The sequence below is a fragment of the Podarcis gaigeae genome, assembly GCF_964106915.1.
Source record: "Podarcis gaigeae genome assembly, chromosome: 6".
Classification (NCBI taxonomy): domain Eukaryota; kingdom Metazoa; phylum Chordata; class Lepidosauria; order Squamata; family Lacertidae; genus Podarcis; species Podarcis gaigeae.
The window spans coordinates 30,795,858-30,820,260 of record NC_139682.1 but is presented as its reverse complement, the minus strand read 5'-3'; the positions used below and the strand labels follow the sequence as shown (position 1 = coordinate 30,820,260).

General features: G+C 42.2%; 2 protein-coding genes across 8 annotated transcripts in view; one reads left to right on the top strand and one right to left on the bottom strand.

The window, feature by feature from the left end:
* CHD6 (chromodomain helicase DNA binding protein 6) overlaps window positions 1-24,403 on the top strand; it is a 110,592-nt gene that overhangs the window by 20,995 nt on the left and 65,194 nt on the right. For all 7 annotated transcript variants that reach the window (XM_083746411.1, XM_083746406.1, XM_083746410.1 and 4 more), the window contains exons 2-3: window positions 22,855-22,984; window positions 24,063-24,118. In XM_083746411.1, coding sequence (XP_083602537.1) covers window positions 24,086-24,118 — 33 coding nt within the window. In that variant the 5' untranslated portion in view covers window positions 22,855-22,984; window positions 24,063-24,085. The remainder of the gene's footprint in view (window positions 1-22,854; window positions 22,985-24,062; window positions 24,119-24,403) is intronic.
* The window catches only part of SLA2 (Src like adaptor 2), a 247,460-nt gene that overhangs the window by 203,640 nt on the left and 19,417 nt on the right, over window positions 1-24,403 (bottom strand). The window lies entirely within an intron of this gene.

Sequence of the window (24,403 nt, the reverse complement as noted above, 5' to 3'; positions counted from 1 at the left end):
TAAAGTTTAGAAATATGCTGACTCAATGAGCCCTCATCAAACTTTAATGACTTTTTATATGCAGGCTGTTTCCCCTCCTTCTTATACGATGCTCAGGCGGTAGTAAGGAACGGCTTTAACGAGATTTCAAGGTGAATCTTTATAAATATAGATCAGGTTGTCATATATTGAAGGATTGTGGTTTTAAAGCAAACACTTAATAACGTGCTTGATTTTTCACACTTCCGTGAGTTGTGCTAAATTCAGTAGAATGCCTTGCAAGGTGTAAAGTGTGCGTTTACAGCAAAATGGGTCCTGCATCCTCAGACTTGGAAAATACACATGCCTGATCTTACATGTGTGACCTTGAACTTGGAAGAGTGTCGTATTCCATGATGCCTCATAGGTTTTGTCAGATTGATGGTGTTTGAGGTTTGGAGGCAGCCTTGATTTTAAGGGCCTCTAGCGGGTGGCTCTGTGGGTTAAACCACTGAGCTGCTTGGGCTTGCCGATCGAAAGGTCAGCGGTTCGAATCCCCGCGACGGAGTGAGCTCCTGTTGTTCGGTCCCAGCTCCTGCCAACCTAGCAGTTCGAAAGCACGCAGTGCAAGTAGATAAATAGGTCCTGCTCTGGTGGGAAGCTAAACAGCATTTCTGTGTGCTGCTCTGGTTTCGGCAGAAGCGGCTTAGTCATGCTGGCCACATGACCTGGAAAAACTGCCTGCGGAAGCGGACAAACACCGGCTCCCTCAGCCTGTAAAGTGAGATGAGCGCCGCAACCCCAGTGTCGTTCACGACTGGACTTGTCTCAGCCCTTTCTAAGGGCATCTAGCTAGTAACTAGCACTACTAGCTATCATGGGTTATCATGCCCAAATCCTTTGCCAGGTCCATGATAATGTAGTTGAGAACTGAGTTCTGGTAGCGGTAGTAGTGCTGTAGTCCATTCCTCTCTTTATTCGTGTGTGTCCTCATGGGGCTGAATATTCAGCTGGTAGCCGTCTGGCTTTTTTTGACCTTGCCATCCCAATGCTAAATGCCAATGGGACTTGTCTGCCTGTCTGCAACAAGTCTAGTGATTTTGCAAAGCCATTGATTACAGATTCATCAGTCTCAGACACATTTAAAGTTACTTTACAGAATATGGTTGGCCTGTTTGGACTGATTCCCACAAAATGGCCTCTTCTTTATCTTATAGTTTTGCATAAATAAATTTTAGTATAAATTATTTGTTGATAGAACTAACTTTTAAGTAAGAGGAAATACAACTCCTCTGCCCTTCCAGGGGGGAAAAAATTTGGGCGATCAGTGCACAAACAGTACATTGGTTGCTGTTCAAAGAAATACGTTGATTACTTAAAAGCATTAGAAGTGTAATAAACACATATTCTGTTAGGTCTCTTCTTGAATTAAAGTATACGTTATTGAACTTTAAATGGCTGTGCTCAAACAAGAAGTCTGCTCTAAGTCAGCCTCTGTCAATCTGGTGCCCTCCAGCTGTTTTGGACTTCAACTCCTCTCAGCCTCAGCCAGCACGCCCAAATTCTTATCCCAAACAGCTGGAGGGTACTAGGTTAGTGAACACTGCCAGAAACCCGGGTTACCATGAATGAGCAGCTAGTGCAGTCTGCCGAATTGTTCACACTGTGTTCCTCTGCTACTGCCTGGGGGTGGGAGGGTTTGCACAGAAAATGTCGTTGTGAACAAACCAAAGCTACAGCCTTTGCTATAAAAGGAAAACTGTCTTCACATAATTGTGCAGGTGTAGAAGGCATTGCTGCGTTTAACAGCGAAACTCAGGAACTGAACGTGTGTAATTTTAAACAGAGTACCGACTTAAGGATCAGCAGGAAATTGGATTTTATGGTTATGTTTTATACATACAATGTTCAGAGTTACTATAAACCAACATATATCCATTGTGATAGAGCACCAGGTGCTATGATTGTAACCAAAATATTAAACTATTTTTGAATCAGTATACAACTCAATATATTGCATATTATATCCATTTGCATACTTAAAAATGTGGAAAATCTGTAGTACACATATTTTTTTAAAGAAAAGCTTTTTAATGATTTAAGCAAGAACCTATACTTCAGTGGCATACAAGAATAAAGAAAAGCAATGCAATTAAATAAAAACAAAAATTGAAATACACACACACAAATGCAAATGTGGGTCATTTCATTCACAGTTCCTGGTGTGTGGACGAGGGTAGTAGTATTATATATATATAAAAGGATATTGTCCTTGAGGTCTTATGATAGTCTCACTTAAAGCTGAAAAGTTACTAAGTTACTAAGAATTCCAAAGAGCAGCATATTTCATAGTAAACGTTTTAACATTTTTGCCATCATTAATGTATAGAATATTTCTTGCCACTTTGTTGAAAGTTAATTTGTTTTTGCTTCTCCTCCAGTGTGCCTTAATTTTTGAGTTAATTTTTCTGCAGCAGCCTGGGCCACATTTGACTGTACCATAAATGCTTATTTAATCCCTCCAAATATTTCAATTTTCTTGAAATAACGATCCTGGCAGTTGACAATAAATATAGAATAAATTCTTTATCCAAACCGTCTTCATCTGGCCCATCGCATATCCCCAATAATGCTGGCAAAGAGGCTGGTTACAATTCTTGTTTTGTTATTAAAATAATTTCTGAGAACACCATTGCCCCAAAAGCTGCCACTGGGGGACACAACATAAGTGAAAATATAAACCTTTATTTATTTCCCTTTTTGTGGCCAGCAGCATTTTGAAGACAGATTGGCTCACAATACTGAACCTTCAGTGCAGTTTTCAGGACAGCCAGAACAAAACAGAAATGTTCATGTGAGCTTCTTGTTCTCATGTAGTCCGCCATGTATGCACTTGAGGCTTAAGAAAAATCCCACCGGGAAGATAAGCATGTTTCATGGCTCTATAGACAATGGCTCTGAGCATGAGATGCTTGTACATGTTATATGCAAATCTCTCTGTCTCAGAGGGGCAGTGAGTGTCTCAATTATTCTGATCAGCCAGGTCTTGGTAAAGATGTAAAGATATCAGTTTTTAGGGAGATTGTGTATGGAATAATTGGACTTTCCATTAAGAGCACTGTAGAAGAGATGCTTTTAAATTTGTGGTCTATGGGAAATTTTCTGGTGCATTATTTTGCCATAGAAAAATGTCTTTTTCTTAAGTTTTATTAGTAGCAACCAATGGATGCCAATGGCAAATACAATAAAAGGCAAGTTTGGCAGCTTCCAAAATTATAATTAATGTTTTTCTAAGGTGATTATCCCTAGCAAGTAGGTAAGTCAGAACATCATCCACAGTTTTGGGGGATACTAACATTTCAGCAGTTTTCAGTGCTTCCCCCCCCCCAATGCAAACAATGCAATGAAAATTCAGTGTACATGCGGTTGTCTTTGAATTTTTGCATTCCAAAAGACGTTATTCTTAACAGAGCATTGAAATCGCATTAAGTACACTGTTAATTTCCTCCCTTAAATATTTCAGGTCAAACTGTATTGTATTGGGACAAAAATTTGGGGCATTTTTAAAGCATGGTTTACTAAAACACACGTAATAAACATGCTAAATTAGATCACTCTCTAGGGCATCAGAAATTTTCAGTGCAAATTAGCCAAATTTGTACGGGGGGGGGGAATGTATTGAATTTTATTTTACAGTTCAAAATTTTCTAGAAAACCCACATTGCTATCCATGGACCACTGCACAAGCGCTTCATTCAGGTGATCCACAGAAAGGTTGTAGAGCAGTGAGCATATTGGCACTTTCATAGAATTGAAGAATTGGAGAGATGGAAGGCACCCGATAACAGAGATCTACTGCACATAATGTTGCTCACAAAACAGGCATATCCATTACATCCAATGTGAAAAAACTATATTAAAATATGAATCACGTGTGTGCTTCAATTTGTAGAACAAAAAAAGTTTATTAAGTGGCCTGGAGAATTGGTGGTTTAGAGGAAAGAAGTTATCTGGTAGCTGCAAACTCGCTTGTGATTCTCATTGAAATGAAGGACTATTGTCCATATGGCAAATAGCCGGAGGAGCAATCCTCGTGTTTTGACCCTTGAAGAAAACTTAGATAATTTACATAACAAAAATTGTTCTGCTAATATTTACAGAGAATTGAATGAGTGAGAAATTTTGAATGGTCTATATTTTCTGCTAAATGAGGACAGAACATGTGGCGGAGGTGCTGGAAAAATTTTAAAATATGGCAGAACCAATTAATCATTTATGTCAAATGATTATATTCAATACTCTGTAAAAAAAATACTTTTTAAACTGAATAAAAAAGTTGTGGCCATTGGTTTGCAAGTTCCTTTAAAAAGAGTGTCCTCTGTTACTTTGAGACACTTGTTTCTTGAGCTCCTGCTGGTTTAGATATTGTACTTGGTATGGCATTGAGATGCTATTTTACAACCTTGATGGATTGATTATGCTTGCTTTGAAATCAGTAACTGTAATTTTACCCTACTGATCACTTTAGATCTTTGGCTGCCTTTAATACTGTTGATGGTGGAGGACCTGCTGCGCTTTTACAAGGGCATTCTGGAATGGTGGTGGTTGATATTTTCAGGGGTGCCTCTGAGGATGGTGCTGCAGCATCTTGAAGGGGCCTCTCCTACCCCCCCCTTCTTATTCAAGATACATGTAAGAACTCTGGGTAAAATGGAGTGGAAATCAGTTATGGCATGCATAGGCTCTGCTCTAGCTTCCTTTACCATCTGATCTGGCCCTGCAGTTTCAGTGCTTGATTAAGATCCCTTTGTGGAAAAGCTAGTTTCAGGTAAGCCGATGAGGTAAAGCAAAAGGAATGGATTCCCTGGAGGTAAAGCAAAAGGAAATGAATCCCTGGAGCAAAGGAGGAGGATTGGTGCATCTCTGAAGATGACGTTTAGCCCACTTTTGTCAGCTTTGTGGCCTTGGCATGGGTGTTCAAATCCATTGCTGGGATTTTGATTTTGTAGCAGTTGCCATTCCACTCTTCAGGTTGTGTATTGTTGCTTTCTCCTGTTCTGGCAACTTCTAACAGCATCTGTGCAACTTAGCTGACTGAGGTGCATGCATACATACATGCAGAAAACGAGTCAGCCTGCCTTCTCTCTTCTGATAGAGTTACAAACTTGGTGGATCAGGGGAATGCTGTGCAGATAGTGTATCTTGATTTCAGTAAGGCTGTAGACAAAGGCCCCCATAATATTCTTGTGGAGAAGCTGGTAAAATGTGGACTGGGCAAGGTAACTGTTAGGTAGATTTGTAGCTGGTTGACTGATCAAACCCAAAGAGCATTCACTAATGATTCTTGATTATCCTGGGGAAAATGTGATAGGTGATGTGCTACAGGGTTCTGTCCTGGGCCTGTTGTTGTTCAACATGCATATGAATGACGCGGATGAAGGAATTGAGGGGATGCTCATCACATTTGCAGATTTCTTTATCAATGGAGTCTTTGAAGCCAGCACTATCCCTTGAACTTAGGGAAGGTTATGATAAATATTCAGGGTGGAATTCAACAGTGTTCTCTTGCATCCATGGTTCTGGTGGTTGTCCTGACCCTGCTCCCCAGCCCAGTTTTGGGGGTGCTAGGAGGAGGGGGGAAGCCTCATTGTACAAGCAGAGCTCATTGTGCAGGGCTTCTGCTGACATGGCTGATTAGGTGAATCTTCTCCATTGATATACAGTGGACACTCGGATTGTGAACATGATCCGTGCGTGATGCACGTTCGCAACCTGCAGCATTTGCAATGCACGTCTGCGCACGCACAGGTTGCGATTCGGCGCTTCTGTGCAAAGCACAATTTAGCGCTTCTGTGAATGCACGGCTGCCAAAACCTGGAAGGAACCCGTTCCGGTACTTCCGGGTTTCGGCGATCCTCAACCCGAAGAAACGCAACCTGAAGCGTCTGTAACCCGAGGTATGACTGTACAGTGGTACCTTGCATTAAGAACTTAATTCGTTCTGGAGGTCCGTTCTTAACCTGAAACTGTTATTAACCTGGGGTGCCACTTTAGCTAATGGGGCCTCCTGCTGCTGCCGCGCGATTTCTGTTCTCATCCTGAAGCAAAGTTCTTAACCCGAGGTACCATTTCTGGGTTAGCGGAGTCTATAACCTGAAGCATCTGTAACCCGAGGTACCACTTTATTCTTATTAATTATTTATTATATTAATGATTTGCTTCCCATGAAGCACCCCAAAGCAATGTAAAGGTAAAGGGACATCTGACTGTTAGGTCCAGTCACAAATGACTCTGGGGTTGCGGCGCTCATCTCGCTTTACTGGCTGAGGGAGCCGGCATACAGCTTCCAGGTCATGTCACCAGCATGACTAAGCCACTTCTGGTGAACCAGAGCAGTGCACAGAAACGGCTTTTACCTTCCTGCCAGAGTGGTACCTATGTACACTTGCACTTTGACATGCTTTCGAACTGCTAGGTTGGCAGGAGCAGGGACTGAGCAACGGGAGCTCACCCTGTTGCGGGGATTCGAACCGGCCACCTTCTGATCGGCAAAGCCCTAGGCTCTGTGGTTTAACCCACAGTGCCACCCGCATCCCCCAAAGCAATGTACAATGCAGTAAAAAAATGTTCAGAGAACAATAGCCCTGTTTAAATATCCCCATTTCAAAAAATTCCTCTTTCTTAATTCTGATCTTCCAATAAGCAGGGATAAGAAACCTGTGGCTCTACTGATGTTGTTGGATTCAGCCTCAGCCAGCATGGTCAGTGGTCAGGGATGTTGGGGGTTGAAGCCCAACAAACATTTGGAGGGCCACAGCATCCCCATGCAAACCTGCTTTCTTTTACATACTTCAGTATTTAAATCAAAATAGACGTGCATCATGTGTACAGTTAGCTTCCTTTGGTGCAGAATTTGGATTACCTTGCTGCTGAATTTCAGTGTGATTTGTTTTAAAGGGCAGTGTACACACAGACACACTGCCCCAGCCTACTTTCCCTTGGGCCAGCACATTTTTGCATGCCTGTCGGCTGTGAGCCCTGTGCTTTGATTGCCTTGCTGCCCTTGCTACTGAGCTGCTGTTTTGTTTTCTACTTGGCACAAATCCCTGCATCCTTCTGTGCGCCCCAACAATGGAAGGAAGGTGGGGCATTGGGGAAGGGAGTGCAGGGAAAGCGGGGCCTGTTGGCTTCCTAGGAGGCCTGGGTCACATCCTGCTAGGCTTTGCGGCTCTGATTCCCGAAGTGAGAACACAACAGAGCTGCCACGCTGGAGTTTCAGCTTGGTTTCCCACAGCAAATGCACACCCCCACCCACTCCGTACAAGAGCCCGGCAGCTGCAGTGTAGACGTAAACAGAACTTGCTGCAGAATGCTGTGGAGAGGAGGTTTGCTTCCTCCATATCTGAAGGCGCTGAATTATCTCTCTCTGCTGCAAAAACGCACCTGTCCCTCTCTCCTTTCAAGCATCTTAGCAAATTCCGGGGAAGGGGAGGAGACATTCCTCTGTGGAATTGCCTGGCATGGCTGGCTGCATCTTTCACAGAGAAGCCCTTCCCCCACTCCCCTTCAGTCCACAGGAATGTTGTTGTTTGAGTTCCCACTGGATTGCACCACAGATACCTTGCTTTCAAGTGGCAGCCGCTTTTGCTGGCCAAGACATGTCCGGCTGAGCTGCCCTAGCTGTGAACAAAAGCTGCGAGCTTTCCTCACAGACCTGAGATGCTGTATGCATCTCTGCTTACTTTGTGGAATTGGAGAAGGGCAACAAGACAGGTGGCGGTGCTTCAAGTCATGTACATCAATTAACAGTCTTGCTGCCAGCCAAAATCTCTTATATGGCAGCTGTACCTGCAGGTTCCCGTTCAAAGGCCTAACCTGTCCAGGTTGCTGTTTTGCATATAGACTGAAATTCGGCAAGCTTTCCAGTATTGTGGGTTGTATTGGAAATACACTGCAAGTCATAAATGGCATGTGTAAACGTGAGATTCACTTACTTGCTTTTAAGTATATTTACCCCATTTTTCTTGCAAGTAAACACATTTTAATTTTATTTATTTATTTATTTATTTATTTATTTATTAAAGATATTTATTGCAGTTTTCAAACAATACAACAAACCTCACACTCAAAACCAAAAAAAGGAAAGAATAGAAAAAAAACACCATCACAATCCATCAATCAATCCAGCAAAAACAGAAAAATACAGCACGAAACCTAAAAAACAAAAAAACAAAAAAAGACCTAAAAAGAAACATATATATCCAGTCACATTTTAATTTTAAAAACAATGCCCTCCTTTCCCTAAACGTCTGAGGCTGCTAGGAAAGTCACTGTAAAGCACCAACAAAATGTCAAATTACAAAACTGAAATAAGTGTGAGAGAAAACATGACCCGTCATAACAGCAACATCATAAGACAAACCCACCCCCATAAACTATCATCACCAAAATGGCCACAGTATAACAGATAAAATATATAGAGTATAACAGATAAAATAAATCAATGAAAAAGGCACTGGGGGGAAAACATACACAAAAACCAGCCATGGCCAAAATTTAAAGCCAAAATGCTACCCTTCCTATGACAAAAAATAGGTTAACGGGGAGCTGGTGGTTGTTCATCGGTATTCCAGAGTGTAGGAGCCACAACAGAAAACACTTGCTCATGTGCCCAGCCACTGCATTATACTTAGCAGGGGAATGTGGAAAAGAAGTATCCAAAATGGAGTGGAAAGCTTAAGGAAGAAACATAAGGTGGGTTTTAAGGTACCCAGGTCTCAGGCCTTTTAGGGTTGTAAAGATTTGGATCACCACATTGAATCTAGCTCAGAAACTAGAAGGTAGCCATCACAGATCAGATAGAACATATAACTCTGGTACTGTTTGCCTCATCCCAGACAATAGTCTAGTGGCAGCTTTAGTTCCACATAACTAATGTCGTTTTGGATATTGGTGTAGTGAACATGGAGCCGCAGTCGTTGGTCTTAGCTTCTACTGCAAAACTTACTCTGAAATTGCTGCTTCAAAAGCAGAATTTAAAATAAGATAGTTGTTATATATCTGTTATTCTGCTATCAGGATGTTAGAATGTAAAAGTGGAGTGGCTTATTGGCAGAGCGGCTTATATAATCCTTGGTATCCATTGAATTGTGACACTGGGAGCATTAGAGTCAGTGCATAAGTGTGCTGAATTGCTTGCAAGATTACTTTCATCGTCCTCTTTGGGTGGGTTGTGTGTGTGTGATTGCAGGGGGTTGGGCTAGATGACAGTTCTGATAGTATTAGCAATCACAGCTTTTCTGCAGTAACATGGTATGTATCCCCAAACTGTCCAAAATCTTCATTGGGACAATATCTGTACTGTATTAGGATAAACCATAATGGCAGCGCAGATTCTGAAGGGCTAGTACAATGTGGTTCCATTGACTCATATCTGTCAGGATTGATGCTGCCATGTTCTAAGACAGCTAAAACCTCTGACCAGTCCCAGCTTGATGACTGTTACTGATAGAGACTCTGCTGTGTCTGTAAAATTGCCATCTCTCTGTGTGATATTTTTCATTGGGAAGCCTGCTTAGTTCAGGCTTGTTTTTGACTCAATATAAACAATACGTTTGGGTGGTTTGTGCATTTGGAAGTATAGCTTTCACTAAAAGGTGCTGGGAAGGAGTCAGGTGTATGGAGTCAGGGGCATGCCTTCAATATTCAGTTAAATGGTGTTGTTTTTGAAAGGACACCTTGGTTCTTGAGGGAAATTAGTATGCTTTGTGGCAATTGAGGAGGGATGCTTCTAGCTGCTGATTGGATGGCAAAACATCTGTGAGCCCATGAATTGGCATTAAAATCCTTTCCATAAAGCAAAGTCAACGGTTTTATGGACACAACTAACTTTGCAGCCTGTAAAAAACAGGCTTTAAAACTCTTGTGAGTATTCCTTCAGTGACCTGAAGATTTAATCGGAAATGGGCAGGATTTTGAATGAGATGTCCAAGGCCCGGGTTGTGCAGCTGTTCAGTTTTATTCTAGTCATTGTACCTATTTTACACATTAACCTTTGCTTCTCTAAACAAGGTATCATTTAGGAGTTTTTGAGTCTGCTAAGTTTTGGAGATGTGATAAATGTTAACACATATGTTACACTGGGGAAAGCCCATAGCTCAATAGTAAAGCGCATCTTTTGCATGCTGGTTCAATTAATGGGGAAGAAGATGGCGCTAGGCCAAATGAACCAGTACTTTATACTCTGTATAAAGTAGTATGCATGCTCTTTTGTAATATTGTTTGCAAGTGTGTGTGCATGGTCTAATTGAAGGTGTGTGTATAATTGCATGTTTGTGTGTGTGTGTGTGTGTGTGAGAGAGAGAGAGAGACAGAGAGATAACATGTGGGAGCAGTTGCATGTTTTTAAAATGGATTAAATGGTGTTTCAAAATCTAAACATTAAAAATACCTATTCATAAATATCAACACACCCACCCCACTCACACATGAAAATAAAAAGTTCACCACAGCCAATCACAAACAAACAACCACACTCTAGGCCAACCCTAGCCTCTCTTACCACCAAAGGAATGCAAGCGAATAGTAAAGAGAACCTGCACAAGCGACACCGACACAACCCCCCCCCACATACATTAAGTAGAATAGAAACATTGCCACCCGACCCCACCCCCACTCACCAAGCCCCCCTCCACCTCTTTCCCCCTTTTCTTCCTAATGTAACACTAATGTCTCAACAAATGAAACCGATCTGTAGAAAATGTAACTTGGGGGAAAAGACATTGCACATACTTTTGTAAACCAAGAAATTTTTAATAAGAAATATGTTAAAAAAACAACAACATTAAAAATATCTTTGTGGGTTTAAAAACTAACTTCCCTTTTAGTTCATCTTCAGGTTTTCCCTGGTTGTTGGGTGAACTAAAAACAAAACAAAACCATGTGTTCAGTAGCTGGCCCATTTTTTTAATGCCAAATGTTTCTCAGTACAGGTGTGTTGATGGGAAACACAGCAGGCACAGATTAGATTGTGTGGAAACTCAGGGGGTTTCCATACAGTGCCATCCAGGGCACGTTGAGCCAAAGGATGTGGGTGGCGCTGTGATCTAAACCACTGAGCCTCTTGGGCTTGCTAATCAGAAGGTCAGTGGTTCAAATCCCTGTGATGGGCTGAGCTCCTGTTGCTCTGTCCCAGCTTCTGCCAACCTAGCAATTCAAAAGCACACCCGTTCAAGTAGATAAATAGGTACCACTGCGGCGGGAAGTAAACGGCATTTCCGTGCACTCTGGCACTCATCACAGTGCTCTGTTGCGCTAGAAGCGGTTTAGTCATGCTGGTCACATGACCCGGAAAGCTGTCTGTGAACAAATGTCGGCTCCTTCGGCTTGAAAGCGAGATGAGCACCGCAACCCCATAGTCGCCTTTGACTGGACTTAACCATCCAGGGGTCCTTTACCTTTTTTTTACATTGAGCCAAATGCATTGCAAAATGGCAGTTGTAGAAATGGCAGAACAGTAACTGAAAAGCCAAATAGTGCACAAATAAACAAAAATAACAGTGTGAAAACTAAAGAATTGCGTATTTTAAACCAGTTGATTGATTTCACAAATGTGATGAAAATACAGAAACTTACTCCATCACTCAGAAAATTGTCCAAACAAATGGCTGGCTCACAGGGAAGATAAACAAAACATTGTATTTAGATAAAGATTACGGTTTGTGCCGAAAGGGGACTTTTCTTTCATTAACGTAGATACATACCTTGTGTGTAGCTGATGCACATCTGTTTTCTCACCAAGAATTTAGGTAAGTATTGACAAGAGATCATTGCCATTCTTAGTTTCAGATAGCTGCTAGACTGGTATGATGGCTTCCCACGTGCACCTTGTCTTGAACTTCCTGGAGAAATGGAGAAAATAGTGGTTGTTTTGAGCCTCTTCCCTTGGTAGCCTGATCTGTTGTCCAGGTCATGCCATTGGGATGATTAATTCATATTTCCCTCGCTTTGTCATATAAGCTAGGAATCCTATGGGGATTGTCTTAGTTGCTTTGTTATTGTTGGCATCCGTCTTTCTTGGGAGACAGTGGAGGAGTTGCGCTTTTGCGGGTGAAGTCAAACTGTTGGAAGATTTCAGCGCCTGCTGTATGGGATAGACATGTTTTGTTGCAGCTGGGGTAGATGAAGGCATCTGGTTGTGCTGCTGCAGATGCACCATGGTGTTTCTTCTCGCTGCACTCCTTCCTGCTCTGTATAACAGAAATAATATATGTACCGTATTTTTCGCTCTATAGGACGCACTTTTTCCCCTTCAAAAATGAAGGGGAAATGTGTGTGCGTCCTATGGAGCGAAGACACCATAGCCCCGCGACCCTCTCCCGGCTGGAGAGGTGACGCGCGGCTATGGCAGGAGCCTCTCCGCTGCGCCTTTCCGCTGCTCCCCGACCTGCTCTTTGGGGCTGGTAGTGGGCTTCCCCCCGCCAGCCCCAAAGAGCAGGTCGAAAGGAACCTGAAGCCTGGAGAGCCAGAGGGGTCGGTGCACACTGACCCCTCTAGCTCTCCAGGCTTCCAAGGTAGCCCTCTGAACGCACCTTAAACAGCACCTTGTTTTAGAGCAGGAAAACAAGAGGGGGGAAATTCTCCCACTCTCTGCGCAGCGCTTCCTGCCACTTCACTGAAGGGGCGCTGGGCAGAGAGCGGAAGAATTTTTTCCCCTTGTTCTCCCCCCTCTAAAACAAGGTGCATCCTATTGTCCGGTGCGTCCTATGGTGTGAAAAATACGGTACATTTGGATATTACAAGGGGTTTGAGTGGCATTAACAAAATACTTTCTGAGTGAAGGCTTTCTGACAGATTTCTGAATACAAATTCATGGAAGCTAAGATTATGAATGGATACTGATGGTTATGTGCTACCTACTTCCAGGTTCAGACACAACATCTCTCTGAATATCAGCTGTTGGAAAGCAACAACAGTCTTGGTCTCGATTCCTGTTTATCAGCTTCTAAAAGATTTCTAGTTGGCTGCTGTATGAAAGAGGATGGTGAACAAAATAGGTATTTTATGCATACATACAAACAAACAAACAAACTTTTATTTGTATGCCACCTTTCCATAGTTCAAAACATGCTCAGGTGGTTTACAACATGAAAAAAAAATACATAACCTCAATGCAACAAAAGTAGTCTTAAACAATAAATTAAACATTTAAAAATGCAAACCAAACTGAACAACTCTTCTTAGGTGTCTGGGCTTATAAGGTGTGTACTGGTATGATTTTAGCCAGTCACGAGAACCCCAGAAATACTTCCTCCTCTTCCTCCCTCCTTTGGCTGGCCCCTTGCACCTCTGCCTTTCAGCCTTATGAAGTTCAACAGGGTGCGCATTTTGCAGAGGATCCCTCTGCCGTAGGAATCCTCTGATACAGAGTTCCAGATTCCAGCTTGACATCTGGTGGCAATCTGAGTGCCTTGAGGGATTTTTTTAAATAATTACCTTTGCTACCAGATGCACTTTTTTGATTTGCGGTATTTCTGCACTAAACTTTTCTCGAGGTCAGTGCCAATATGTGTAAATTGAAGAGGTGAAATTTTTCAAAATTTATTTCCAATAGTAAACGTCAATTTCTTAGAGAAATTGGTTTTGTTTTGTTTTGCAGTTGGTGTAATTTGCTGCAGTTCTAATAAATTAAATAGTGTTTGTGACTTGACAGGGTGGAACTGTGGTGCTTTCTGGTCACAAAAGAACTAATTATGGAAGAACCTGTTACCATGGTATTTCTAGTGTTGATCCTAGTGATGCTCTCTTCTTTATGGGTTCTCTGTTTAGCTGGGCTTGCACCAAGCTGTACGGTTATTTTCTGTTGTTGTTCCATATGTATGTTTTGGAAACACTATAAACAAAGATTAAATATAATTCACAGTTATTTGACAATAATTGACCTTGTATTTTTGATACATTGGTCAGATGCCAAGTCGTATGTTTCCTGTTCAGCATGATGCACTGGCATAGATGCCATATATTCACTGGGTGCAAAACGAGTCTGCTTGGATTTTGGGGCGGTGTGGAAGGTGGTCGGGACATTTAATGCCTATATTTTACCAGTTCCACTGGGAGTTGGTAGATTTCGGGGACCAGTTTAAAGTGCTAGTACTGATCTTTAAAGCCGTAAAATGTTTGTGGCCAGTTAATCTGACTATCTTCACTAATATGAACCCACCCATGCAGTTACAAAGCTTTAACGTCCCGCTTTGTAAAATTTAGATTGGCGGGCATAAAAGGCACAACTCTTTCAGAAGCAGCCTCTCCTCCGTGAAATTCCTTCCCAACACATCTGTGTGTATGACCCATCAGTACAGGATTTTAAAGGGATCTTAAATACCCACTTATTGCAAGCTGCTTTTTCATAAAGATTTTATGAGCTGCTGAAATTGTTTGAAATTGTTCTAGCTGATTTATAACGGCACATTGCTGGCCTACATATTGGTTTAAAGTATTGTGTCAAACAGGTGCTTTTAATGAGAGGTGATATTGTATGATTATTTTATGTAAGCTGCTTTTTAAGGGCTTTGCTAAAAATATTTAAGTAAAATAAATAAATAAAAACCCAGCCAGTCATGCTTTGGAAGTATGCTTTCTGTTCCTCTGTAGGGAATCTGCTTGCTGTCCTCTTGTGCTCTGTTGTCTTTTCTTTCTTTTGCATGTTGCCTGCCTTGGGAGCTGTTGTCTTTCAGGTGTTGCTTCACCCTGTAGAGACCATGTCATTTCCTGTCTCTCTTTCAATCTGCACTTTTGCATCATGAAATGCTAAGGGATAGAAAACTGGCATGAATCTACTTGTGCCCATTAACTCCTGTCCTCTTCCCCTGGTATTTGCACTATTGCATTCAAGAATGTGTGTGTCAGATGTTGTATGGCCTCCCTCCCATAATTCCACTCTGGAGAGCCCCCAGAACAGTGTGGGGGGCGAGGAGGTGGAAGATTGTAACTGACAAGCTGAATTTCTTACACTGATGGAACAATTGTATTAATGCAACATTGAATTCCACCCAATTTCTTTTCCTCACTTGCTCTTTCTCCTGGTGAATTTTTTCCCTCACTTGCTCCTTCTCCTGGTGAATATTTGCATGGAACCCTTGTCTGTAAATGGTCTCCTTACATCTGTGATAGCCCTCCCCCTAAGTGATGAGGAAGAATAAATAAATTTGGGCCAGCCAGACGACATCACCACCACATTTATATCCCACCTTTACCCAAGGGAGCTCAAGGCAGCACATATGGTTCCCCCATCGCCATTTTATATTTGCAGCAAATGTCTGGCCCAAGATCATTGAGTAAGATTCATGGCTGAATGGGAATTTGAACATGAGTCTCTCAGAGCCTAGTCCAGCACTCTGAACCACTAAACCATGGGTGGGATTCATCTAATCACTCCTTTCAGCAGAAGCCCTGTGCAATGATTTCTGCTTGTACAACAGGGATTTCCTTCTCTCTTCCTCTTTCACGCTCCAAGGGTGGGTGTGAGTCAGGAGAACCTTCAGAACAGTATACAGTGAGAAGAGAGAAGACCATTCCATTTGGAAGGCTCCAATGCCTGTACTGATGGAATGATTGGAAGTGTGCGATATTAAATTCTACCTTATGAGCCTTACCATTAGAACAAGTTCCACATGTCTCATCATCAGGTCAAACCATGTGATGTTGAGAAAACAGGCAGGGAGATAGTTTTTTGAATCTGCTCTTGGGAACCGAGGGCTGTGCCTAGATTCAGCAAGTAGCAAGTATCTTGTGGAAAGCTTTTAAACCAGCCTTCTCTACCCACTCACCCACTCTGGTGAGTAACTCTGCAGTAACAACAAGGGGTTTTTTTTTGTAGCTGGGAGGAACAGTTTTCTTCACAAGAGTAGCTTGCCTCAAGCTAGAAATAACTGTTTGCCTTTTAGAAGAACGATATGCACTCCCTGCTCCGTGTTGCAAACATGCCACTTTCTACCATGTGACTCGGCAGTGTATGTTGACTAGTTATGGATCCTTCACCTGAATGTTCTTTCTGCTAGTGTCCTCTCCTGCATACTAGTTCTGTGAGCTTGCCCTTTCTTTTTACTCAGGATAACCTTCCCTGCAAACTTGAGCTTCGGCTACCAGGTTACCCAGTTTGTACACTGAGGACTATTGCAGACACATACTAGGAGGGATCACCACTAAGTTCCAGATTTTATTAACAAATTTGCATGATCGTATAGTGGATCCAGTTGGAGCCCATTCAGGGGTGTGGGTGGCCATAGCATAATCTGGACCTGGAGGGTTTGAGTAGGTCTCTTGGTCATGAAGTAGCAGTAAGCAAGGCAGTACAGCTTTGTTGACGAGAGAAAGGCAGAAGGCCAGGGGTTTTATGCTACCAGGTGGCTGATACTACATGTGCCTCCTCCTTTCTGTATCTGAAGAAGGCTCTGAGGCTTTAGCACACACAGCTCCTAGTAGCGTTTCAGGCTGGGTCCAGCCTAAGGCCTTCAGGCTTCTGCTTCAAGCCCCAGAGTCCCTGAGGTTATCTTGTACTTTAAAGGTCTAGCTTTACTTTTAGAAATCTGCTGTGGACAAATTAACAGATTGTTGCTGTGATGTGAATACATAATGGCATACTGACAAGCTGCTAGTACCAAGATTAGTACTGTAGTACTGCTAGCACAATTGTGATTTCAACTGCAATGCAGAAGTTGTTTATGCATCTTTTTGCTTGTTTGTTTTTGCAAATCTGCCCTCGTGGGTCTGAATGAGTCACTTTTCATAGCTGAAAAGTAGGTGATGGGTAAGAGATATTTGTCAACTTCTGATTGAAATCTGCTGCCGACGGTCCAGCAAAACATGGCTGTGGCTGTACAGTGGAGCATTTGTGGTCCTTGCATTTCTTACTCTGTCAGCTGTGTAGCTTGAGGCTACCATGGATAGTATCTGTTTTAAAGTAGATTGAAGTGGATTTTGTGGATTCGGTAACAGCTTTTCTCCTGTATGTGTTATGTGTCTCTGAGAATTCCCAGGAGAACCCAGACGGAAAGGATGCATAATTGGAACTTGATTTTGTTTCAGCCTCGTTGGAGGAATGTGTCACACTTGGGAAAATGAAAATAAATCAAAGAGAGCAGGGTAATAGGCAGATGCTTCAATCCCAGCAATGGTACTAGCAGAGAGTCGGCTACTTAGAACAGCCTCAGTGATGATTCAGTTGCCCAGTCTGATAGTCTCACCTGTTAAAAAGGTAAAGGTAAAGGTACCCCTGCCCGTACGGGCCAGTCTTGACAGACTCTGGGGTTGTGCGCCCATCTCACTCAAGAGGCCAGGGGCCAGCGCTGTCCGGAGACACTTCCGGGTCACGTGGCCAGCGTGACAAAGCTGCACCTGGCGAGCCAGAGCCGCACACGGAAACGCCGTTTACCTTCCCGCCGGTAAGCGGTCCCTATTTATCTACTTGCACCCGGAGGTGCTTTCGAACTGCTAGGTTGGCAGGCGCTGGGTCACCTGTTAGGAAATGTTTATTTCTGGCTGTGTTGAATGTAGCTTGATGCTCCTGCTTCTGCTTATGGGATGATTTTGCATCTTGATAAGGAATATCAATAGTATTCTGAGTTAACATAAAAACCATAATGGAATGAAGCATAAAACCTGTCCATTTCTAATAATTGGCAATGAAGTTAAAATTAAACAGTCGAAACACTTAACGTAGTACACCGGCAAAAACACCCTTATCTTCATGAGAAAACTGCAGCTTCATTAGAAAATTAGGCAGCCTTGTTTGAGATTAAACAGAGATTTTAATCTCTGTATATTTAATGCAGAAGCGGGGATGTTGGCATATCTGCTTGTCAAAGTGTACATGTGGATCTTAAATTGGGATGCTGGGAGGTTTTGCACACAGGAATAGTGCAGTAAAGGAACAAAATCTGGCAGCTCTTTTAGGGATAGAGGAGAGACACGTGCTTAGTGTGATGGGAAAATTCATGTCCCTCATGAGATGGCCTGCCAAAGTGCCACTGTGAAAGTACACAATTGGTTATTGGAGGTCAAAAAAGGGTTTGGGGCACAAAGAAAAATCTGCTTTGCAGGAATGTAGCCTTTATCCCCATCAAAGCAACAACATGGAGGCACAAATGAATTGGTTGTAAAGCAGGATGAGTTAGGAAGAAACATGCAGAAAAAAATAGTACTGATGATAGATGAAGAATAATAAGAAAGGAGATATACAACTGGGACTTAAGCTGCTGGACAGTAAGAAGATATTGTGGCAAGTAAAGCTGCATAACAAATGAAGCATTGCTCAAGTGGTGTGCCATGATTTTTGCAAATATATTCCTTTTTCTCTAGCACTGTGCTCAGTTTTGCTAGTTTACAGCAGAAGGCAGCTGTGCACAGTATTGATGGGTAGGCACCTGAGAAATCTTACATGTTTGTGTGGTTTTAGTTAAGGTGATGAATTAACTTTACATTGCATAAATGTACAAATAATGCTTTAAAAACGACTAACACGTGGTTTGGATGCAGCTACTCTATTCTGCAAGAGTGGAGTTACCTATTGATATGGTCTGCCCTCTGAGACGTAATGGAATCTGATGGCTTCCTGAATGCTGGGAGGGATTTTCTAGCTGACATGGCTAAAGCTCAAGTCTTGCTTGTGGAATGGTGAGATGCACAGAGCCGTTGACACAATTGCTCCCGAGTACCATTTGCTATCTCTGGAGTGTGTAGGTCAACATGGTACTCTAGTGACCAGCACGTGACAAAATAAGAGGGTCAGCAGCTAGAGCTCAGGTGGCATACATCTCACTACAGACGAGGTTGCACCATCGGGACTACCATACGGTAGTGAAGAAAGCTTGGTTCTCTGGCACCATCACATCCATCTGGCAGATGAATGAGGTTTTGTCATCCAGGCAAGAGAGCATTGCTCTGACATCTTTGGAGACCTGCTGTAACAACTTTACAAGGCACTTTAGAGACAAAAGTGTTTAGACAGTGGTGGTGTCCAGTGCACTGTCCATTTCATTTGTACTGGATCACTTTCAATTATTGTGGCCTGGGGATGTGACCAGCTGCTTGAAAAATTGTATCTGACCACCTGCCCCCTTGACCCTTCCCCATTTTGGCTTCTTAGAACTTATCACGCTAATCTCTGCAGTGGCTTCCAGTTCACTTCCTAGCCTAAGTCAGTGTGCAGATCTTGTCGTTTAAAGCCTAAAAAGCTTGAGACAATTTTACCTGATGGATCTCCTCCTCCTGTACTAAATTAAATATTGAGAGGCTCTGCTGCAGGTGCCCCCACCAAGAGAAGTTATGTGGTTAGCTACCAGGTAAAGGACCTTCTTTGTATTGGCACTTGGTTATAGAATGCCACCCCAGAGACGATTGCCTGGCACCTTCCTTGTGGTCTTTTCAGTGGCAGGTGAATACATTTGCAATCCACTGATTTTTAGATCTATATATGTTTTTAGTGATGCTGTGTGCTGTTTCTACCGCTGGAATTTGTATGCTGTTTTTATTCTGTGGTTTTTGTTTTATTTTATTATGACACTGGGTAATATTTTATGTTAGACATACTTAGAGTAAGGCCCATTGAAATTAATGTACTTATGTGGATTTACTGTAATCAATATTGGATATCACCCACCATTGTTTGGCAACTTACAGATAAAATATTTTGTAATGGGATTCTTATGCTTTTGGCGCTGCATGCTTGTTGGTAGTTGAGAGATCATCATATGCACTTGATGATATGTTAAATTTGCACAGCTGAGGCAGGTTCTTTTACTCTTGATACTTATGAAGGGTGTACTTGAGCTGGTTTGCAAATCATCTCTTGGTTAAAATCTTTGTACCTAATGGATGCAGCAAATTTGAGGCTCTTGGGCTTTAGAATAAGAGGTAAAGTAAAATCAACTTTGCTGGGTCGTCCAGCGTTTCTGGGCTGGTGCCATCCTGTGGAGACTGGGTAGCTTTGCAGCCTTGTGCAAGCTTGATTTAGAAAAAGAAAAAGATGGAGAGGCTGCCTAAATGCTTCCAGGAAGCTGAGACAATCCTCTCCTTGCTCCAGACATGCCTTCCTGGGTTCCCTGACCCCACCTTTCTCTGGCTTTGCTGAGGCATGATTTCCATAACTGATTCCCCCCTTCCCACTCCACCCAATTAAGATGGCAGTAATGAAGCCCATATTATGCATGCATGGTGGAAATTTGACCTGCAGGAAATTCCCAGCATGCTGTGCTCAACTAGCCTGCTCCTTGTTCTCTGGCTTTTTCCTGCTGCTGTGTTGCTTGCCGTGTTCTTTGTCACATGGCTTTCGCCTCCTAGCTGAGGAGCTACTGTGCGGCTGTAACCACTTTGGAGTAGGAAAGCAAAAGAGACACAAAAGAGATCTCCGTTGCTTGTGGGAGCAGCATCAGCCCAGTTTCTCCGCCTGAGCCAAAAATGCTGAGCGTGGTTTAAGCAGGGTTATTCAGAAGGGCATCGATATTGTTCTTCCAGAAGCTGTAATGATCTCCAAATTGAGATTTAATTTTTAGGAAAAAGAGTTGTGTGTTGGATTTATTTATCAACAATAAAAGAAATTAACAAACAATCTGGTGGCCTTAGACTTTTTGGTCTGGTCATCCCTCTGCCCTAGCAATCTACCAGCAACTCTAGCTTTATAGCAGCCAGTTTATTTCATTTAGTTACTGAATATATTTACTGTGGTACCTTGGGTTACAAACACCTCAGGTTACAGACTCTGCTAACCTGGAAGTAGTACCTCGGGTTAAGAACTTTACCTCAGGATGAGAACAGAAATCACATGCCTGCGGCACAGAGGCAACGGGAGGCCCCATTAGCTAAAGTGGTACCTCTGCTTAAGAACGGTTTCAGGTTAAGAATGGACCTCCGGAATGAATTAAGTTCGTAACCAGAGGTACCCCTCTCTCTCTCTCTCTCTCTCTCTCTCTCTCTCTCTCTGTGTGTGTGTGTGTGTGTGTAATAATTTTAATTGATTTTCTTTTCTTATAACAATTATTCAATATCATTTAACATCCATTTCCGGCTTTCCCCCTCTCCCTGTTGACTTCCCCCAACTTCCATTTCTGGTTTGTTGCATCAGATGTTACATTCTGCTCTTTATACAAAATGATCTGTTATCACTAATTATATTTCTTCTTCTCTGTAAATAAAGTTGCAAATGTTTATTTAAATCCTGCCAACGAGCCCATTTTTGTTGTTGTTTCTGCAAGTATGTTGTAAAAGGTTCCCATTCTTTTCGAAAGTCACTATTGTCCTTTTCACGCAATTTGTCCATATACCACTGTATATCTCACCTTTCCTCCAAGGAGCTCAGTATATACTTCTCCTCTTCCCCATTTTATTTTCATGTTATCCCTGTCAAACTAAGAGGCGGTGACTCTGCCCAGGGCCACGCAGTGAACTTCACTGATGAGTGGGGATTTGAACCCTCATCTCCCAGCTCTTAGTCCAGCACTCTAACCACTGCACCAGACTGGGTCGCAGTGTGACCCAAGCAGTGGCCAACAGTTATCAGTGTACAGGTCATTTCTCATGTAGCTCTATTTTTCTGCTTGTTTGTTCGTTTATTAATACTTATCTTGATTGTTCATTTTAAAACATATGAACAGGAAGAGGTGTGGAAAGGAGTAGAAAGGGGGCAAGAGAAAAGATACAAATTGGGATGTAATCAGTGTTGTTTTTTCTGGAAAAAAGTTGTGGGAACTCACCATGAAGTTAGTTTATCACAGTACCAGTCACAGTGGCATTCCACACACCCACACACCCAGCAGTGGCTAAATGTAAGATGTGATTAATAAACTCAAGCAGACAGTGATCTGAATTACAGATGGCTCAACTTTATTAACTACAGATAGGGGTGGATTTTTGGTTCAGGCATTGGGCGTATATTCATTCCCGCTCCCAGCCCCCTGGACAAAATAATAATAATTATTATTTAATTTAAAAATGCTCAAAAATACCCCTGGATTTAATAGTGATCATAAATGCCTCAGGTCATAGCATTTTTTTATATTCAGAGTTTGGAACTATTATTGTTGTTGGGCCTGGGCACAAGAGACAAGCAGTGTAAGCATAGAGTTCTGTGTATACTGCCAAATGTTTCTAAATATGTATTTGTGAGTTGCTCTCTGTCAAAACAGGATCTTCAGTCCACTGAACGATTGAGGATGGAGACTCTTATGAAGAGCCCTGTTCTTTTGCCAGCACTGTGAACTGCACCACCCATTTCAGTACTTGGGAAACTGAAGTGAGCTTGGATTTGGTTTTCACCCATCCAGGGCATAAAGTTCAGAAGGCAAAGTAAATCCCTGTGTCGGAGAGATCAACTCCAGGGCTGAAACCAGAGTGGGTGGGCATGGCATTTCGAATTTATTGCTCTGCAACACAAATTGAAGCAGGGGTAGAGCTATTTGAGGGTTGCTTGCAGTATATAGCACATGGCCTCTTTTGCATCTCAAAGAGGTTGGGCTTCCAGTTGACTGTACTTGTTTATAGTCATCAAACCAACCTTGTCAGTGAAAACCCCCTGCATCCCTTGAAATGAGCTCTGGGAAAGTTGGGAGAACCCCCAAAACAGCATGGAGAGGGAGGGTAGAGGGGAATCACTCTGTCTGGCAAGCAGCAATGCTTGCACAAATGGAACATTTGTAATTACACAATGTTAAATTCCACCCACAGCATACACATAATTGAACTTGGCATATGGCTGATTGTCATGTTTCTTGCCAGTCTTATTTCAACCTTAACTACTACACCACTCTGTCACATGTATTGTTTTGATATTTAATGGATACCATTTATTTCCTAATTGTGCTGCTAGGCTGACTGTGTCTCTTTTGGTTATGTCCCTTCCCCTTCCAGGATACTGAAATGAGAATGGCCTGGCTCTGACCCCAGAGTGTGCACATTCTTCTTTTCCCCGCTTTCCAACTAAAGAAGATCCTTCATCCCTCTCCTCCTCAAAGAAGGCAATGTATTGCTCCTGGAGAAGGTAAATGCATGTTTCTCAATCTGCATAGGTATGGGAGAGCAGGAAGTGGTCTCCAACTGTTGCCGGACTTTTATAGGGCCATATTTTCAAGTGGGAAAGGATATTTTTAATTGGTAGAGTACTTTCTTTTGTTTCTATAAAGCCCCAGGATGATGATGATTATTGATAATAATAAATGTTTTGTACCCCACCCATCTGACTACTTTGCATCCCAAAGCAATTGCACACATTGCACAACATCTAATAGTGTTTATATTCAGCAGGTCACTAACCAACTCTCTCCCTCCCTCTTTAGCGTATCTGTATGTTGTATGCATTAACTGTCCCCCCATTACATTTTTTAATGTAGAATTAAATAAATCTTAGACGTATCATTAAGGTGCGTAATGCATGAAGTTCCCAAAGGATCTGAATGGCTAAGGTTTGGAAGACCTCTACTTAACACTCTGAGAAATCCCTGTTTGACATCAATGGGATGGACAGACCCCTGATAAGCCTTCAAGGGCTGGGGAGCTACTATCTTCCATGACCATAGGCAATGCTGACCGGGTCTGGTGGGAGTCCAATCACATCTGGAGGATGGCAGATTCCCCATCCCCGCTGTAGAGTTATAGGTGTAATGAGGAAGTTTCAAAACTATATCTATCTATCTATCTATCTATCTATCTATCTATCTATCTATCATCTATCTATCTATCTATCTATCTATCTATCATCTATCTATCATCTATCTATCATCTATCTATCTATCATCTATCTATCATCTATCTATCTATCTATATCTATCATATCTATCATATCTATCTATCTATCTATCTATCTATCTATCTATCTATCTATCTATATCTATCTATCTATCTATCGTGTGGCTCCTAGTCATGTAAATCAGTGCCACAGGATTATCTGTTTAGACTCCAAAAGGCCCTTCCTTCTTGAGTAATACAGAGTATTTTTGAGCAGGACTTATATCTGAGTGTGTCACTGCTCTTTAGAGAGGGTTTTGTATTAAAAATACTTTACAAGCAGTTCTTGTGTGCTTTCAGTGTTAACATGACCTTTTTGTCTTGTGTTTTTACAGAAGTAATATACACCCCAAATTTGATGATAATGAAAATACAGAAGAAAGAAAAACAGGTTGGCAACCCTTTCCTTTGTCAATTTCTCTCTCTCTCTCTCTCTCTCTCTCTCTCTCTCTCTCTGTGTGTGTGTGTGCGTATGTGTGTGTGCAAGGGAGGGAGAGGGAGAAGGAGAAGCATTCCCTAGGGTCCTTTATTCAACTGGATTTGAGGAAGTTGAGTCCTTTTTGCCATATGGTGAAAGGAACCTCCTTAACAACTTTAGTTCCTGTGGGCAGCAGAATCCCCAAATCTCTTAATGTGAATAGCTTGCTTAAATCTAATCCCACTATCATGCAGTTTA